General features: G+C 48.3%; 1 protein-coding gene across 2 annotated transcripts; it reads right to left on the bottom strand.

Moving 5' to 3' along the window:
• Window positions 1-1,997: 1,997 nt before the first annotated feature.
• Window positions 1,998-16,829, bottom strand: avpr2aa (arginine vasopressin receptor 2a, duplicate a). Of its 2 annotated transcripts, none has more exons than XM_079741674.1 (7): window positions 16,443-16,829; window positions 14,968-15,034; window positions 7,828-8,204; window positions 7,272-7,517; window positions 6,502-6,648; window positions 4,344-5,055; window positions 1,998-2,322 (listed from the first exon to the last, which is right to left on the bottom strand). In XM_079741674.1, exons 3-7 carry the CDS (start codon window positions 8,200-8,202, stop codon window positions 2,123-2,125), a joined length of 1,680 nt encoding a protein of 559 aa, XP_079597800.1. In that variant the 5' UTR covers window positions 8,203-8,204; window positions 14,968-15,034; window positions 16,443-16,829; the 3' UTR covers window positions 1,998-2,122. The 2 variants fall into 2 exon arrangements, with proteins under 2 accessions (XP_079597800.1, XP_079597799.1); XM_079741673.1 differs by having other exon boundaries at window positions 14,974-15,034.
• Between the last annotated feature and the right edge of the window lie 3,185 nt (window positions 16,830-20,014).

Genomic DNA, 20,014 nt, shown 5'->3' with positions numbered 1-20,014 from the left:
TTGTTTTATCGAGCTGAGTAGGCCTCCCTGTTAGTGTATTGTAAATAGTGTTAAGTTAAGACCTGAAATTATCCAACAGTACAGCACAGGCAATATATGGAGCCCCGCTGGTGACAGAGAAATATTAAGTCGTGGCCATGAAATACTGATTTATGGCCTCGGAATACTTGTTTCATGGCCTCAAAATACTTATTCCATGGCCACAAATTAGTTTTACATAATTTTATAGTCCTTTTTGCTGACTCAAAATGATTTAGTCACTTCCTGCATTCCTGCTCTTGGCAGGTAATAAATAATAAATCAATAGCAGGTGTGCAACCCGCCGCTGGGCATGGAAGAGATGTCATTAATAAGATGTCACTTCAAGGATTTTGAGGACACAAAATAAGTATTTCAATGCCACGTAATAAGTATTTCGAGGCAATCTTTTGAAACATATATTAATATTTTTTATTTTAAAAAGAAAGAAATCCTCTGCCACCTCCGGGGGTCCGTAGCTCAAGGCTATATGGTAGCCTTGCCGAAAAATACAAATTGGTCTACTGTAACATGGTATGGGGTGTGTAGGCCTACATTCAACATTCACGTATCTTACTTACTAACTTGCAAATAATCCACACGTACAGCAATGCGAGTGAACCAACAACCGAACGACACGGAACAAAAGCGCTAACGGAGGTAATTTGAGTGAAATCAAGTTGACTGTGCGTTCAGCATGCGGATCGAGGAGGGGGGGATCTGTCCCATATGCTCCCCCCGCTCCCCCTTATGGCTATGCAAGCACACACGTTCCTATGGCTTTTTTATTATTTGTTTTTGACATTTGTCCAAAAATATATAACGACAACTACCGTGTGTGTTTTTCGGAATCAGTGAAGCCTTAGAAAACGGTCGATGGAACGGCCTTGGTGCCGGCGCAATAACTCGCATCGCTGGACATAAGCAGAAAGTAATTTATATATAAATATATATATTTATGTAAATTGATATATACATATATATATATAGGCTACACACAATGTGCCTCACATTCCAGTCTCTCAATAAATACATTCTGCCACGTTCATTCTCTGTAAATGGAATGCTGCTGAATGACCTTTTCACTCCTCCGTGCGTTTCTGCCGCCTTCCCCGTGATGTGTACGTTCTGCTTTGGTGGACTGTTCGTTACAGCAGGGAGACGCCATGCAGTAGGAACGGACATGCAGGGATGGTGCTGAAAGTAATCACGTCATTGTGTCCTTGCGGAGACCCTGGACTGTTTTCATGTTCTTGTAGCCTCCGTACCCTAATGTCTTTTTATGTGTGTGGGTGTATGTGTGTGTGCATCAGGGAGTCGCTTGCTATATATTCCAGTTTTGGCCAAATACATCATGTCACATCCCCCCCCCCCATATCCCCCCGCCCCACACACACACATGGTTTTCCAGGGTTGAATATGTAACTAACCTCAGGCATCCATCTTTATTCTATTTACTTGGATTCAGCAAAGTTTGCGCACATTGTTGTTTTTAACCGCGACGGAACCCCCGATGTAACAGCCGTGTCATCCTCTGTCTAGCCTCTATTAATCACCGGTGTCTCTCTGTCTGTCTCTCTCTCTCTCTGGATCCCCTGCGTCTCTGCCTCTCTCTCTCATTCCCTCAGCTCTGTCGGTCACGTCTGCAAATCACACGATCCCGGGCCCCGCATTCCTGCAGTTCTGTCGGAGCAGGTCGGTGGGGGGGGGGATGCAGAGTTTCCGCGTTATGAATCATGAGATAGAGTTTCCCCCGCTGTAGTCACTGCAGAGAAATGCATTCTCGTTTTGTTTTCTCACTCCACAGAATGCCCGACATTCCAGCTGGGTGCCGTTGACAGCTTCTGTAAATTCCTCCACACGCCCGCTGGTGTTCCCGGTCGCCGTCTCCCACAGGTCCCCTCGGTGCAGGGCTGTAGCGACAGGTGATGCTCGTTGCGGACCCCCCCCCCCCCCCCCCCCCCCCCCCCGGCGACCGTACAGCTGCTCTTTATCATCCACCCCGTCTGCTGGGGCCAGGGCTCGGGAGGTGATGAGGACGATGGTGGTGGTGGAGTGTTTGTGTGTGTGTGTGCGCGCGTGTGTGTGTGTGAGCGTTGTTGAGTTAGTAGACGGTATCCTTGGTGATGGAGGTGTGTGTGGTGGTGGAGTCGTCGGGCAGCGAGCCCCGGCGGCCGTCCCGGGGCCGGCAGCGCAGCAGGCCCAGCAGCTCCCTGGACACGCTGCTGGAGAAGGCCGTGTAGATCCAGGGGTTGGTGCACGAGTTGAGGCTGGCCAGCAGCATCAGGATGGTGAAGGCCACGCCTGCCACGGGGCACATACACACACACATACACGCACACACACATAGACATGAACGCATCCACACACACACACACACACACACACACACACACACACACACACACACACACACACACACACACACACACACACACACATGAACCCACTGTTAGGATATGAGGAATGGGGTTAGCTTCAGAGTGCTTAGGGTTAGAATGAGTACTGACATCACACAGAGGGGGTGGTGTTGAGGTGCTAATTAGCGGTAAATAGCAACAGCTGAGGCGGCAGGTGAGTCTCAGCAGGTGAGTCTCAGGAATTGAGAATCTGGGTAGAGAGTCTCTGAAGGTTCTGCAGGTGAGACTCAGAGTCTGTTGGGCCTAACACGAGGGACACACGTTTCTGTTGAGGAACCTCTATGAGAAACCTTTTGTTTGAACTTTGTTTTGTAAATACACGGGGAAACTGAATGACAGGGATTCAAAGTGTGGGCTGGTCACCTGGAGACCAGGTGCCGGTGTGTGGCGTGTCACGGAGAGAGCTGTTCGCCTACGGTGGCTGTGGACCTGGGGTGAGTACCTCGCACCTATCCCCCTTTATAGGTAAGATTGCGCTCACCCAGGGGTAGTTTAGGGACACACTTCGAGTTCGAAGCACCAGGTAGGGACAGACATTAGGTCACAGGCTGTCTACCCAGGTAAAAACGAGTGCGGTAGATCTGGCGCCTAACATCCAAGCACACACACATACACAAATGGATGCACACACATACACATGAACGCATCCACACGCACACACACACAGACACACACACACAAACACACACACATTAACCCACCCACACACATACACACACTCACATGAACGCACGCACACACACACACATACACAAATGCACGCATACACACACACGCAAATAGACCCACACGCATGCATGTACACACACAAGACGCACGCATGCACACACAATTGTACAGACACGCACACATACACACGCACATCCTTTTAACAATATTGTCATAAATACAAATGTGCCCCACAAGAATGTACATACAAGAAACACGCACACCAACAGACATGCGGACAATAACATGCCCTTTCAAGGGAGGCAAGCATAAACAGCAATAATTCCTCATTCATTTAAAATTAAACAGTTTACGACTATTGTTGAACAATAGTCCTGAGGCCAGTCACATGGACGATAGACATCGTTCTGCTGGGACAGTAGAATTTGTTACTTCCTTAAGCCATTTTCTCTCTTCTATTAATACATTTCGAGGTAATAGCCACAACATCAATATTGCAGTGTTGCCAATTCTCATTGCCGATTTGCAAACTGATTTGATTGCTGATTAACAACTAGGCATTGTCTTTGCAAGGGCTGCCGGCCTTTGAGCGAGTGTGTGTGTGTGTGTGTGTGTGTGTGTGTGTGTGTGTGTGTGTGTGTGTGTACGTGTACGTGTACGTGTGCACGTGCTTGTGCGTGTGTATGCATTTGAGATACACCCTTCAGCTTGTTTCTGTGATTGTCATATCTTCTGTGTGTGTGTGTGTGTTTATGACATCTGACCAGGTTATACTGCATCGGGGGGGCCCACATATGCTACATACACCCATCCCTTAGGCGTGACTATTTGTGCTTAAATGAAGGGGGTAACACCCATAAAGCAACAATTAGCTTGTGGCTATGTTGCTCTTTCAGCTTTACTTGTGCCAACACCAGAACGGACGTCAGAAGATCAGATGCTTTCTTCCTGACCAAGAATATAAATACCAGAGAGGGGCCTGCGGTCCTACCCAGGGGGTTCTGGTTGTGGATCAAAGAAAACATTTATTCTGGCTGCATCGCGCCAGCCGTATGTTATAATCACACTAACCGCAACTTAGCGAGGCGTTGGGCTATTTTCTGTGGAGTAACAAGACGGATCACTTTTCAGGCAGCTGCCCTGCACCGCATGATTTAGATGTGTTGGGTTGAGACCATGAATGTGTTTGGTGTAAGACGGTCATTTCGGGGGGGATTTGGGGGGGGTTCGGCTCACCTTGGTCTGGAGGTTTGGGGTCCCAGGCCGCCCACAGCTGGACAATGAAATAGGGCGACCAGCAGATGGTGTACACCAGGACGATGACCAGCGTCATCCTCACGGTCTTGGTCATGGCCTTGGTGATGCTGGGGGGCTGCTGGCTGGGGGGCAGGGGCGGGACGTAGTCCATGGAGCACCGGGGGGAAACCCCACCGGGACGGCCGGTGGTCTCGTCGAAGGCCGGGTACGAGGACTCTTCGCAGGGGCAGCCGTTGCTTTCCTGTGACGGAGACCCCCCGGGCGGACTGGGGGTGCCAGCTTGGCTCTCAGAGCTGCACGGATGTTGTTGTTCTCTCGTCGCCGTAGATATCGTCGTTTGTTCCGCCTGACAACTGTTTCTGTACTGGGCGGTCGGGGCGGCAAAGTCGTAGCATTCCCCCGCCTTACTGCTGGGTGTGTGGGAGCCGGAGGAGTTGTTATTCACCGCCTTCAGGAGCGGTGCTCCTCTGTTCCCCACTGCACCTCCTCCTCCTCCTCCTCCTCCTGCTGCTCCTCCTCCTCCTCCTTTACCGCCCCCGCTGGACCCCTGCCTGGCTCGCTCGCGGGCCCGCTCTGCGTCCTTCTTGAAGCTCTGGAAGCGGAAGAGAACGGCGTTCTTCTTCAGCTCCGCCGTCACAATCCTCTCCGACTTAAGGTAGATGTTGTTGTGGATCTCCCGGAAGATTCTTATCTGTGAAGCAGCATATGTTATGTGAGGGGAGGGGCAGTCGTTGGGATCACGCTGTCATAAATATAATCTCCACAAACCTGAGGCGTGGAGTAGTTACTGGTTTGATATATATTCAGGATTTATTGACCGATTAAATTGTTTCCCTGTTACAATGTACTGTGGAAACCACAGGCTTATTGGTTTTCTGCTGCATCAATTTGGGGAGAGAGGATAAACGGGTGCAAAGAAATAAAGAGCCACAGAAAAGCACCACACGTTCAATGTGGTGCTTTGACGTTCGCTGTTCCTTGCCACTAAGTTACAATGCTGGCTCAGTCATTCTCCCGACATATCATATCCATATCAAGTGATATTACACCCTTATTTAGTGTGAATAAACGATTACAAGCATGAAAATGTTCCCATATTGCTGATAAAATGCTGTAATCGTAATAAATTGCTGCTTTTAGTGAGGTTGGCACTCCAGTGCTACTGGCTTCGGTTGATGACAGCTGTAGGAGCGCCGGTGTGACGGCTCTGATTCATAGAGAATAAAGGTCAGGATGTTTCACTGGGAGACCTAATATCTCACAGCAGGGCAATCGGCTCGGCCCGAAGCCGCGTGCCTACAAAGTGCATTGTGCGCATCTTGTCTCCTGCAGTCCGCCGTTGAAATGCAGCGCACTCAAAACCCAGAGAACACAATCACTTCCATCTTTTTGATCTACTGGTGCCGTGGCCCTACCGGGCCTGTCCAGAACGGCCAATTGCTTGGCCTCTGTTACTGCCGCTTGCAGCACTTTCAAGGAACCGCTCATCCAAACAACTTCCCACTCGACAGTGCACTTCACTCTCGGGTTCTCAGCCTCACACCCGCCGAGCGTGACGTCGATCGGATGTCGGGTGTCGAGAAGATGGAAGCACATAGACACAAAAGGGCTCAATCCACTTCCGTCGGACAAAACGTATAAACAAGCACCGGGTGACGTCACTGCATGTGACATGTAAATATTAGTACAGGGAAATAATGAACTTCCATAAACCAAGTGCTGCGTAAGATGCTGTGTATATGACGGAGATTCTGTTCCCAGGAGCCCCTCGGAGAGGAGGGCATATTTTCTGGCCAGCTGGCCCAGCTGTGGTCCTTCCAGTGCTGTGTTAATTAGGGAAAATAGCCGGGGCCCCTGGACATATCTTTCCTTAAATAGAGCATCGGATCCCTATGGGAGGCAGCCCAGAATGTCTCCTCTCCGGGGGGATTCTGGACAACGCCAAACAGCATCGCCACTAATCCACACACACGGCTACCTTGAGGCGTTATCAAACGACCTGACCAGCCACTGGCTCCTTCCCATAAGCCTCCACACAACCACACTGCATTCTGGTCATTCCAACGGGGCCCCCTGTGGGTGTGTGGGGCCCGCCAGCCTGAACGGAGGGTGGGGTGGGGGAGGGAGAGATTATTACTTGGCAGACGGTGATGATGAGCGCTGGCAGGAGGAAGACGGCCACGGTCATCCAGGTGATGTAGGCCTTGAGGCCCCACGTCTCTGCAAATTGGCCCCAACAGTCGTACTCCCCAGGGAAGATCTCGGTGCGGGAGAAGATGAACACCTAGAGAGAGAGAGAGAGAGAGAGAGAGAGAGAGAGAGAGAGAGAGAGAGAGAGAGAGAGAGAGAGAGAGAGAGAGAGAGAGAGAGAGAGAGAGAGAGAGAGAGAGAGAGAGAGAGAGAGAGAGAGAGAGAGAGAGAGAGAGGAGAAAGTAAGATAGAGAGAGGGAAGGGGTCGGGTAATCAGAGAGAGGCAGAGAGGCACGATTCCCGGTACCCCCCTCGCTCACATCAGTCACACCCTGCTGACCACACTGGGCTAAATATAGGGCCACATCTTGAGTTCTAGCGGGGGGGCATCGGCGATAACGCACCGTTGAGCTCTCGTTTCCTCCAAGTGTCAATGTGTGGGCATCTGTCTCTGTCTGCGCGTGTGTGTGTGTGTGTGTGTGTGTGTGTGTGTGTGAGAGAGTTTGTGTGTGTGTGTATCACTCACACGCAGGCATTTACATGTCTTCGCCATGCATTTTAATCTGCATTCCTTAGCAAGAGCTCTTGCCTTGATGTATGTCATGCGGAAGGGACGCACACGCTTGCGATCACCTGACACATGCCAGGTGAGCTTGTCACCATTTCCCGTCTCCCGAACACCTCGTCACCACCTCACCCCCCCCCCCTTCCCCTTACCTGCGGTATGCTTAGGACCAGTGCCAGGGCCCAGGCCACCATGATGGGGGTGTTCCAGCGGGACATGGTTCCCCCTCGATAGGCCTGCAGTGGGCAGCAGATCGCGTAGTAGCGGTCCACCGTCATGGCAACTATCATGTAGGGCGACGCAAACATGCCGACGATCTGCATGTACTTGACGGACCGGCAAAGCAGGTCCGGGCCCTGGAACCTCTCCGTGATGTCCCACACCAACTGGGGCAGCACCTGGAGGGACACACAGGTTGTGATGCATGTTGTGGGTGATACACCTGACATCCAAATCGAACATCCGTGAGATCCATTGTCGTTGTTCATTCATTTAGAACAAAGCATGGCTAAGTTATCAGGGTATTTGCGAAGCTGTCCTTGCCGACATCCACAAGCAAAACAAAAAAGCGCTGAACAGCCATGCTGACTGATCGGTCTGTAATCCGACTTCATCGGCACGACCCAGCAGCCCACATACCAGAAGCTCTTGTTGACAAAGCAGGACAATTCGAACAATGTCGCCGCCGCCGCCGCCGACCTCACTCACCTGAAAGAAGGCCACCACCAGATCGGCCACGCACAGGTTGACCATGAACAGGTGCATGGGCGCGTTCTGCTTCCTCCGCCGCAGCAGCACCCACAGCACGAAGCCGTTGCCCAGGGTGGTGAGGGCCAGGATCAGGGACAGCACGGTGATCTCGGCCCGTGCCAGGCCCACGTCCCTCACCCGGGGCTGGGCCAGTGTGTGAGGGGTGGCTGTGGAGTCGTTCCCCGGAAACACCCCAAGGAAGGAGCCGTCGCCGCCGACATGCGACGTGTTGAGGGAGGTCAGCTGGGACAGGAAGGAGGAGGCGTTGGTCCCTTCGGCGACGGAGAAGAGCCCCAGCCCGTCCCAGAGGGTCTCGCGGCTGATGCTTTCCATGCCTGCGGGACAGACGGAGAGCTAAGCATGTTAGCCGCGGGAGTGTTGGTATGTGTTCGTAAGGAACAACGGCACAAGTACAGAAAACCCTGCGGAAACAATCCTACGTTTTCCCGAGATGGGTGCCAAGTCCCGGGTTTCTCGTATGCTCCGATTTCACCAAACTCAGACATTATAAACACGGCTAATACGCTCTGATTGCAATCATCAGGAATTAAGCAGTAGCAGCGGTAATACAAATGTTTCTGATGGCTCGGAGGGTTGGGGGTTGGCACGGGGCCCCACCAGCAGCTCCCTGTTCGGCTGTAACAAAATGAAAGTGTGTTCTGAGATAGTGTTGATGTATGAATGATATAGGATTTCTGTGCATTTTGGAGGACGTAAGGGCTCCTACATAAGTGCATCAGCATGTGTCTGTTTGGTCATCTGTCTCAGCATCCCACTCGGTTTGACACAAAGCCGCTTTTGGCTTGTTTTCTTTTTTCATACTTTCTCAAGAGCGATTTGACAGCTTTTGCCTCTATCCCACCCTGCGTATTCCTTCACCTCCGCCCTCAGCTCTCATCCCTCGCTTACCCCATACATTCCTGTGGACTCTTCCCCCTCTGTCTCCTCTCTCTCGCTCTCTCTGTGTGTGTGTGTGTGTGTGTGTGTGTGTGTGTGTGTGTGTGTGTGTCTCTCGCTCTGTGTGTGTGTCTCTCTCTCTCTCTGTAGCTCTGTGTGTGTGTGTCTCTCTCTCTCTGTAGCTGTGTGTGTGTGTGTGTGTGTGTGTGTGTCTCTCTCTCTCTGTAGCTCTGTGTGTGTGTCTCTCTCTCTCTCTTCCCTGTGGATGTGCTATTCTATCTCCATCCGTCTCTCCATCCGATTGCAATCAAAGTTTATTTTCCCTCCTTTATAAATACATTGTTGAACAACAAATAAAAATGATTTTGAATTAAAGTTAGTAATTTGAGAGCCCGAGTCTTGGGATTGGGGGCAGCCGATGGGCAAGTAAACAGTGAGTAGCAAACGGTCTGAGAACAAACTGGGGGGAGGACGAGGGGAGCAACGACGGACTTGTGAAAGGGAGGGGGACCTACTGTCTAAGGCCTGCCAGGGAAAAGGTAGGGGAATAAGCAGTGGAAAGAGCCCAAAGAAAGACTGGTGAGGCTCATCACGCGATGATTGAGGCGCCAGGAAGGTACGGCGGCCAGGATACTGCCCTGCCGCCGCGTGTGTGAGTCAGGCTGGATGAACGCCTGCCCAGGGCCTTTCCTGTTCCTCTTAGTAGACACAAACCGAAAACAGCTGAAGAAGACCCTTCTTTTCTAGTATAATTTAATGTGGGCGATCAATAGGGTGATTGGTAGTACTGCGTCTTCCTCTACGCCGCTGCATCCAGCTCTGGTAGTCACAGAGTTCGGGGCCTAGCAGCCGCTGAGGCAGCAGAACAAAAAAAAAACAGTTACATTAGCAAGTGCTAAGTGCGGGCTTTGCCGCTGGAATGTATGAAGATGATTGCATGACAAGCCGGGCCAGCTGGACGCCACTCCTAGCATTACGGTACGGCGGTGGGGGGAAACAGAAGGAAAGCAGACTGGAACCACCATGAATCCTTGCTCTGGAAGCATCGAGGAGTGGCCAAAGAGCACCCCTCTTCATTTGTTTGATTGTTTCTGGTCCAACTCTCAGGTTTTAAGTGATTGTTTCAAAGTCGCTGTGTGTGCAAACACGTTAGCAGTAATAATAACATCAATGCTTTGACGCTCGGATGTGCTTAGTTGTAATAATATTTAGACTTCTCTATTTGTATAGTGCCCTTTCAAATTGAAGTGCTTGCATAACAGTCAAATCAGAGAGGTAAACATTGATTGATAGAAAACGTAGTACGATTCCCCCCTTGCATCGCCGCGAGGCCCCTAGCCAGCTACGAGGTCAGCCAGGTCCAGACCTCCTTAATTTAGTTAGAGCTAAAAATAAATACGAGGACTAAATACAACTGTACAAAAAATATGCAATGGATGTGTCGCCCGGCCTCACTGTTTTTCAAATCCTTGCCCTGATCACCGCAAGGGAACTCCTTGTCGTTTCGGTGATATACTGCTGTTGAGGTCAAACAAGAGATGTTGCGCTATCTAATCAGTTAATTCATTGCTACCCCTTTATTAGGGCTGGACTATTGCTGTGCACTGTAATTTAAGACGTTTTTTTATTTTCTACTGCAGTGCTCCACAGTGTAATTCAATTTGCTGTACATTTGCCCTTGTAGGTAATTTCCGATGTCAAATGGAGATTGAATGTAGCTTGTGTGTGTGGAGCACTTGACCTCTACGCTCGCTATACTAGAATGGTTTCTTTGCCATAAACATGAAATAGAACACATGTATTAATATGTTCAGGTATTTTTTTCATAGGATGTTTATTAAAGAGACGTTTCTTGAAGGATGTTATGTGTGTCTGACTTTCTATCCAGCTGCTTGAGAAGTATCCTTTAGGGAAAATAGTTAAATGTTAATTCAACATTAGTCTAGATGTTTTTCCTGGGGATCACATGATTTATACATGGAAGCACTACAAACAAACCGTAGTTTACCGGAACCCACTGAATCTGTTCTATGAATAGTTTATAGTACAAATACGGATATATTGATTCTTTTTTTAATTTCCTTGCGCAGCTCCTCAACAGACACTTAGGAGAATTACTCAACTCTAGAGGGAACTATTGAAATCCCTCCAAATATATTCATGGTCCATTTGCATGATGGATGCATCCAAAAAATCAGGATGTATTGTCTTCAAATTGCAGAATGGCTGGATGACAGTAGACCTGCACAAAAAAAAACATTTGGCTCCGCCACGGGCCGGTCCTCAGAAGAAAATTCCTTGAACTGAAGTTACACGGCAAAAGTAAATAAGGTCTGAAGACTAACACTGTGTCCACAATAATATAATCCTGCACATGTGCTCTAAATTTCAGGAAATCTATTATGCAGAAGATGGATTTTATTTTTTCTTTTACGTTCTTTGACACATGCAAAGTACGGTATTACCCGTTCTGGACCCAGCTTTCAGTACGGGTGAACAAAAAGGCAAATGATTTGATTTGATTCCTCTGGACGGACTGCAGATAGAATCTTGTTTATTGCAGTGGCTGCTTCTGTTCAGCCTTTGGGGCTCCCATCCCCTAAGTGATCAATCAGTCAATATTGTCCTTGCCATCCCTCAATCCAAACCGTGGGTTCCCCCCCCACGTAGCACCGCTAAATCAGCACAATGCCATCCGCTCTGAGACTCCTTCCGTTCTCCTCGCACACCATCCCTACCAGTGCTCTTAAGCTCCCACAAACCCTTTGCAAACGCACACGTCCCTAGAGATCCGGGAGTGACCACAACACATGTGGGATCGCACGAGATAACATTACAGCAAACTTTTCCATCCACGTTTTTGTGCTCTTCTTCTGTCGTCTTTGTTTGCCGACTTTACTGAAGCAGGGGAAGTTGTTGGTGTTGCTATGCACACACACTACTGGATATGGAGCTGTTATCCAGGCCTTTGGTCTTGGTCAAACTCTATAGCATTCACTCTGGGCCTTCTGTTTTTCTGGCATTTTATTTGACCGAACTGAACACAATCTGTATGGTGATGTATCCGCCCTCATCCTATGTGTATTCTTTAATGTCATGTTTAACTGTAGACTCTTCTATGGTTGTGGGTTGATTGTCCACAGAGTTTTACAACTCTTTCACACCAATGTTGAAACAGACCAACACATCGGTCAACTGACATAGGTTTTAAAAGGGCTCTATAAATAAAGGTGACCCCCCTTTTATTCATTTATTCTATTATTTTATTGGAAGTTGATGTATAACCCTGCCTTCTTTTGCGTGGTACCCTTGCAATAACCTAACAATGGTGTGTGTGTGTGTGTGTGTGTGTGTGTGTGTGTGTGTGTGTGTGTGTGTGTGTGTGTGTGTGTGTGTGTGTGTGTGTGTGTGTGTGTGTGTGTGTGTGTGTGTGTGTGTGTGCGCGCGTGTGCGTGTGTTTTGGACTGGATGGACCTGTAAATTGGCAACGCTTGACTAATCCGTGCCCTAACCTGATGCCCGGGCTACTGCAGCACAAAGAACAGCTAGGAGAATTAACACCGCCCCAGTTGTTGTTTGTTCCCGTCAGTATCAATATTAGCTCTCTGCCCTGAAACCCCTCACATGGGGCTCGCCAGTCACGGCTCTGCGTCTCCCCACTCCTCATTGTTCTCTAAACCCTGTAGATCTCTCTCTTTCTTTCTTTCTTTCTTTCTTTCTTTCTTTCTTTCTTTCTTTCTTTCTCTCTCTCTCTCTCTCTCTCTCTCTCTCTCTCTCTCTCTCTCTCTCTCTCTCTCTCTCTCTCTCTCTCTCTCTCTCTCTCTCTCTCGCTTTCCCCTCTAACACCCCTTCAACAGCTGGATCTCGTGTCACTCATGCCTGGAGAGGCACAGCAATGCTCCTTTCGTTCTGATTAGCACCCTCATTGGTGGATTTTGACAGCAGGTAATCTATTGCAACGGTATCTGGGAGCTCTGCCTTCCAGACCTATGCCATATCCCCAAGTTATGACCTTATTTACATACGATCAATAGTGCATTAGTCAACACTGGCCCGATTGAATCACGCTGTCTCACATGCTAGGCTGTGAACTCTCATCCACAAGATATAAAAGGTCAAACCTCACTTTCTCCTTCAGGCAAAGCTTGAGCCATGCATGGCTCCCACCTATATAAAGCATATGGACACGACACACATAAAGGAACACACACACGCATGAACGTATGCATGCACGTCGTGCCATGTACGTACAGACAGACAGACAGACATTCACAAAAACATGCATGCACACGCGCGCATGCATACACACCCATTTAATCTTCGATTTACCCTCTTTGGAATGAGACCCTTTAGTGCCGAATCTTTACGGTATTATATTCTAAGAAATTCTTACTATATATATGTATATATATATTTATATATATATAATTTGGCAGGCAAAGCTGTACAATTCTAGAGTGAATTCTGAAGGTGGCCTTGTCGCGTGCCCAGCGTCCTCCCATGATTTATAAGATCCTCCCTCTCTGCCGCCACCCGGTAGCGGACCAACCCTGCCGGGGGAACCAGGAGGACGGCCGTGTCATTTGGCTTGAGCTTTCGAACATCTCGCTAAAGCCACTCATAGGGGACCGCGCCCCATTGTGCACACACTGATACATTCAGCACCTGACCACATCTCCACACAACGTCTTGGCCGTTGCGTGCAACCACCGCCGTTTCGTACTCAAGTAGCCTCATACCTTGGGACATTAAGCCCTGTTTATTTCCACAACACAGACCCCCCCCCCACCCCCCTGCCCCCCTTCCCCAGCCAATGGACGGTTGGAGAGGGTCCAAGTCCTTATCTGTACCGGTAAAGGACCCGTTCCCATTTAATGTTTTCTTTGTTATGGATCATTAACCAGCCGCCGGCCGGCCCACAAGTGCCTTCCCACCGCCACGGCGTGTCTGTTGGAAGTCCTGCTGAGCGGCTTGGAGGTTAATCCCCCCCGCTCCACACAAAGGCACAGTGTGAGCACAAACAAACAACAAACTACAGGCCAGACCCCCCCCCCACCCTTGCCAACGCGTCTGAGATCTGGTGCCACATTTATACGGTGATGAAATAAATCACAGACAGGAACAGAAGAAGAGCAAGATGATGATGATGATGATAATATCTTTTCTCGATGGAAAGTTCTGTCCACAATTACAATCAAGGAAGTCTTTTTTGAGAATACTGGGCAAACGTGCCAAACTTAGAAGCGGCAACCAGGGAGCCGTGTGGTTTGGGGAAATGAGCGAAACAAGAGGAAAAACACAGAAACTTGGCTCTCTTGAAATCCAGGTGGTCCGAAGCAGACAAATGACAATGCCGTACGCTGAGTTATTGACTGGATTCGCCTACTGCTAAGATTGTGTGTAATGTCTGAGCAATCATACTCATGGGACAGAGAGAGACTGTGTGTCTCAAATTGCTCTACTCAAGAGTTGGAGTGGTGCCCTTGTACATTAGTTGACGACCATATGAATACAATGTAAATCATGACCCTGTCTCCTTTCAGGCATGTTTATACAGCATATGTCAATACTGAAAAATCAAGGAGTATCTTGTGTGTTAATTTATTACAGTTAATCGATTAAAAGACCTGACGATCTAAGTGTAGGGGTGTATCCACAACAAACACACTCCCTCTTCACAATAGCTGCACCTTTTTTAAAATCCTAACATACGGGCTAAGACATAATGTATTCACTGTGGAAATTATTCATGCAAATGTGCATAGACAGACACAGGAACACACTCAAACACAGCCATCTACATACATGGACATTAACATTTACACACACACACACACACACACACACACACACACACACACACACACACACACACACACACACACACACACACACACACACACACACGTATACAGAATCATGCACAAGCACCCACAAACAGGTATACAGAATCACACCCAGACACACACACACACACACACACACACACACACACACACACACACACACACACACACACACACACACACGTACACAGAATCATGCACAAGCACCCACAAACAGGTATACAGAATCACACACACACACACACACACACACACACACACACACACACACACACACACACACACACACACACACAAACACACAGGAAGTAATAAGAGCACCCAAAGGTGAGTGTATGCCTTCCACTCAACTCACCCTCACCTTGTTGTCAGCGCATGGTAGTCCTCCAGACGCGGGCCCCTGTCTCACTGGCGTGGGGTGTCTGAGACGGAGACAGAGCAGCGTTAGAGCCCATCAGCTCGGATTACACCGCACATCGCCTCGCCTAGACCCCTTATGACTGCTGTCGGCTTATCGTCATGTGTCAGCATATAATTGCTCCCAGTTCATGGTTTGATGTGTGCCTTTTGATGGCATTCTGGTGTGAATTACAGTACATCTGAGCATTGTGCGCTAATGTGTGCTGTGATTCATGGCCGTCGGGCTTAAATTGTCGAGCAAAGTACTTATTAAATATGACAATTTGTTCTGTTTGTTTTGTGATTAGGGGGAAAACCCTTGGTTTTCACCTGATCATTGGATAACCAACAACCGTGTAGCTCCTTTCAGGGTTAGACGGACCCCTCCATGCTCAGTGGATTAATGCAGTCATATCTAGACCCCTCAATACTAGGTGGATTAATGCAGTCATATCTAGACCCCTCAATACTCAGTGGATTAATGCAGTCATATCTAGACCCCTCAATACTAGGTGGATTAATGCAGTCATATCTAGACCCCTCAATACTCAGTGGATTAATGCAGTCATATCTAGACCCCTCAATACTAGGTGGATTAATGCAGTCATATCTAGACCCCTCAATACTCAGTGGATAATGCAGTCATATCTAGACCCCTCAATACTCAGTGGATTAATGCAGTCATATCTAGACCCCTCAATACTCAGTGGATTAATGCAGTCATATCTAGACCCCTCCATGCTCAGTGGATTAATGCAGTCATATCTAGACCCCTCAATACTCAGTGGATTAATGCAGTCATATCTAGACCCCTCAATACTCAGTGGATTAATGTAGTCATATCTAGACCCCTCCGTGCTCAGGTCATTAATGCATTCATATTCTACTGGACACGTCACGTTGATCAGAACATGGGCTTTCTGGTTCAATATTTATTAAAATTACAGATTGTCTGATTAGGTTTTTAGTTTTTGACGTTTTGATGGTGCTGTTGAATGTCATGCTGTTCATTTGTGTTAATTGATATTATTTTGAGGAGATGTTAGCAGAGTCACATGGAAAATATCAATTTAATTAAATCACATTTCCTCTGAAACTAATGTGAGAGGACAGCCATGTGACCTAGCTAATGGGGTTAAAAAAACGATTTCCCACTCGTATTTTTTAGATAATATGTAACAAACCGCAATCTATCTTTTTTGTAATCATTTTATATAAGAATAAAAATAATAATTATTTTTAATAATAATAATATTATTAATATTATTACAATTATTACTACTACTACTAATGCTACATTAACATTATAATTCTTATTCTTACTGTTAAAATTGTTATTATTATTATTATTATTATTATTATTATTATTATTATTATTATTATGATAATCAAACAACAACAGCAATACCACAAACCAAGCCATTTACTTACTTATATAGTGCCTCACCAAAAGACCACCAAAATCCCCAGCTTGCAAAATGTACCCATCCTCAGACACCGATGTGATGTTCGAATGTCAAAAAAACAGTTGATTTGTGAATGACTCGGAAATCCAATCAAAAATTTGGAGCTGTACAGGAGCTCTATTAGAGCCCGCTGGTTGAGAAGGAACCTGCTCGCTCGTTCGCTCGCTCTCTCTCTCTCTCTCTCTCTCTCTCTCTCTCTCTCTCTCTCTCTCTCTCTCTCTCTCTCTCTCTCTCTCTCTCTCTCTCCAGGTGATGGCAATATCCCACTGGATAGGCTTCCCCACTCGGCAGGGCTCAGACAGGAATCGATCTCTGTATACATGTGCGTCCCATTGGGTCTCCTCTGGTGTGTTGTGTTTTCTTCAACGCCGGCAGCACTGAATGTGAGCTCCGTCTACACTCAGCCAACCCCTCCCCTCTCCCCAATCCAGCCCCTCCTACTGGGTCAACTTGCCTGTCCTCTCAACGTATGGTGGGCGGGGCCAGCCCCCAGGAGAAAGAGGGGTGGGGGGTATGTATGGCGGGCTACGCACACATACCTATGAAGTGCTGGAACTGCACAAGGACGGGGAGAGCGAGATAGAGCACGAGAGAGAGAGAAAGAGATATATAGACAGAGAGCAGCATTGTGTGTGTGTGTGTGTGTGTGTGTGTGTGTGTGTGTGTGTGTGTGTGTGTGTGTGTGAGAGAGAGAGTCTGAGAGAGTGTTTGTCTGGATGATTGAGAGTGCATCATTTCAAGTGTGCATTTGGGAGAGAGAAAGGCATAAGGGAAAGCAACTACTGACAATAGATATCTATAGATAGATGTATCAATCTATCTTTAGAGATAGAGAGAGAGATGCTTGTCAGATGAAACCCATGAAAAACAGGTCAAACTGTAAATCAACACGTAGTGATATCTCTCATGTTCGCCTCGTTTCCTCCTCTTCTGGTGAAGGTAGAGTGCACGTCCTCTCCAGGGTTTCCCTGTTGCCCCAACCCAGGAATGCATCTGGCTGACTCAGCTCTCGGTCAACACTAGTCCACACCCTTTGGGGATACTCGCACCATTATGAAAATAAGGTGTGAGTCTCCCACTTCAAACAACGACAACTAATACGGTCCAATTGCTGCAAAATTAAAGGAGAGCAAGCATACAAGGGCATTGTCCGCGGCCTGATGTGGAACCGGCCTCAGGAGGGCATGTGCTGGGTCCACGTGGGTACATAATACGCACGTGGCCTGCATCGGCACCTGTGCAAATTTTCATTGATGCGCCTCGATGGCCAAATGCATGATTTGCATAATGGATGCATGCAAACAAACCGTGCATAAACAAGGTTGTGATTTGTAGGCTATGAGTGAATGCGTTTGTGAATTGAATGTCTTATTTTACTGCTATTGCTGAATCGTTGTAGTGATTACCAATTAGCGACATTGAATTATACACACACACAGGAAAACACACACACAGGAAAATACATACACACATATACTCAGACACACACATACACACACACACACACACACACACACAGGAAAACACACAAACACACACAGGAAAATCCACACACACACATACACACACGCACAAGCATAAACATTAACACAAACCCGCAAGAATCTCACACACACACACACACACACACACACACACACACACACACACACACACACACACACACACACACACACACACACACACACACACACACACACACACACACGTACACGACAAACCCGCCCAAAGCAAACAAAATAAAAGTAGATTGAGAGTGAGAGCGAAAGAGAGAGGGGAGAAAGGAAAAGTGGCACAGGGAGAGTGAGCTCTTCCCCTGGGAGGACTTCCTGTTTCTGTGCGCCTGTCCAGCGTCACACCATTGATCCCAGCCTAGTTGAGCCTAATGTGTCCCATGATGTCATCAAACCTGTCAAGTGGCACTGCCAGTGTCTCGTCAGATGCTGTCCACCCTTTGAACAAACTCACTTTCCAGCAGCCAAAGACAGCTGGCCGTTGGGACAGTGGGACGTGTGTGCGTGTGCGTGTGCGTGTGCGTGCGTGTGTGTGTGTGTGTGTGTGTGTCGAGTGGGGTTGGGTGAAGTGACGGCAAGGAGTGGGCTGGTGTTGGAGTGAATTTCCGGCCGGTCCCCTGAGAATCACCTTAATGTGATTGGGGCCTGACGTTGCAGAGTGGTAGGGCGTCACAGCTAATCCCCAATCTACCGTCTCCTCCACTCTCCTCCTTTAATGTCCGCCGCCGCGCATGACATTAGACGGGCCAGGCAGCGCCCAGGAGGAGAGCGGAACGCCGCGCGGAGATTCATCAGTCATGTCGTAGGAGGAACAAATATGAACGCAAAAAGGAGCCAAGCCGTTGGCCCCTGGGGGTCACTGAGTGCTAACTCGTTATTTGCTCATATTTGGTATGGGGTTGTCCGCTTAAGAAAGTGTTTAGAAGGCTCCCTTAGACGGGACATCTTGTGTAACCTGTTTTTTGGCCGCTCCCTGGGAGCCCCGTCCATTCCATGACCAGTTTCCCATCAGCCAGAGGCCCTGCTGTGTTCGCTGTAGTAGCATCCCAAAGGTTTGGCTGTTTGCTACACGCTGCAATAAATAACAAACAAAACCTGACACAGAGAAACAAACATGGGGAACTCTTCAAAATGTCTCAATCTATTTTCCGCCCTTGCTCCACCAAGACGGTCTTGCGGGCCGTGTTCCCACATGATGGCTTATTTCCAGTTCATCACGTCGCAGCCGGTTATTAAGAGGACAGCTGTTTTCCTTCGAGAAGGAAGACCCCTATCTCACAAGAGAGCTTTCAGCGGCTCCTCTCAGGGACTTTCTTGGCTTCCTAATGGATGTGGTGACATCGGGTCACCCTTGCGTAAAGGTCAGGCAAATCATTGGGGTGGTCAATCACGAGAATATCCTGCCGGGTGAAGATGGACGGGCGGGAGACAGAGAGACGGCAACAGAGGGAGGGAGAGAGAGGCAAATGGAATATATCGAACGGAACCCAAAGTGAGTCACCTCGTCGAGTTCACATCTCGGAGGCCCAGAATGTTTCTCTTGAATCTCGTCCAGGAACCACAGGAGTTCACTAACATGGCCGGTGCCACAACAGAGAGCGGGGGGGAACACACAATTTACTTTAATGTTCTCTTAGTGGGGCGAAAAGTCCTGAAGAGCCGTTTGTCACGCGTCGTGACAGGCTGAAGTATGCCATGGGTCTTGACACATGCAGTGTACAACAACACCTGGTTGGACAGCGCTGGCAGAGGGAATGCTGGGAAAACATCTGACGGAGCCATTAGCTGTCAGCCTCTCCATAAATAGCAGAGAGGAATTCTGGGCTCTTTTGAGCAGCGCCTTTGTAGTTGGCCAGATAGAACACGGATGGATCCCGGAGGTTAGTTTTTCCGCCAATAAAAAAGTGGTTTTATTTCTATCGAGGAATATATTACACACTGTCCTACTTTTTAATCGGAGACTTTACGTTCTGCTTCCGACCCTGTCAGCGCCCCGGTGACGAGCGCTTGATCAAATTTCCCT

The sequence above is a fragment of the Pollachius pollachius genome (assembly GCF_949987615.1).
Source record: "Pollachius pollachius genome assembly, chromosome: 8".
Taxonomy (NCBI): Eukaryota; Metazoa; Chordata; class Actinopteri; order Gadiformes; family Gadidae; genus Pollachius; species Pollachius pollachius.
This window is presented reverse-complemented; position numbering and strand designations above follow the sequence as displayed.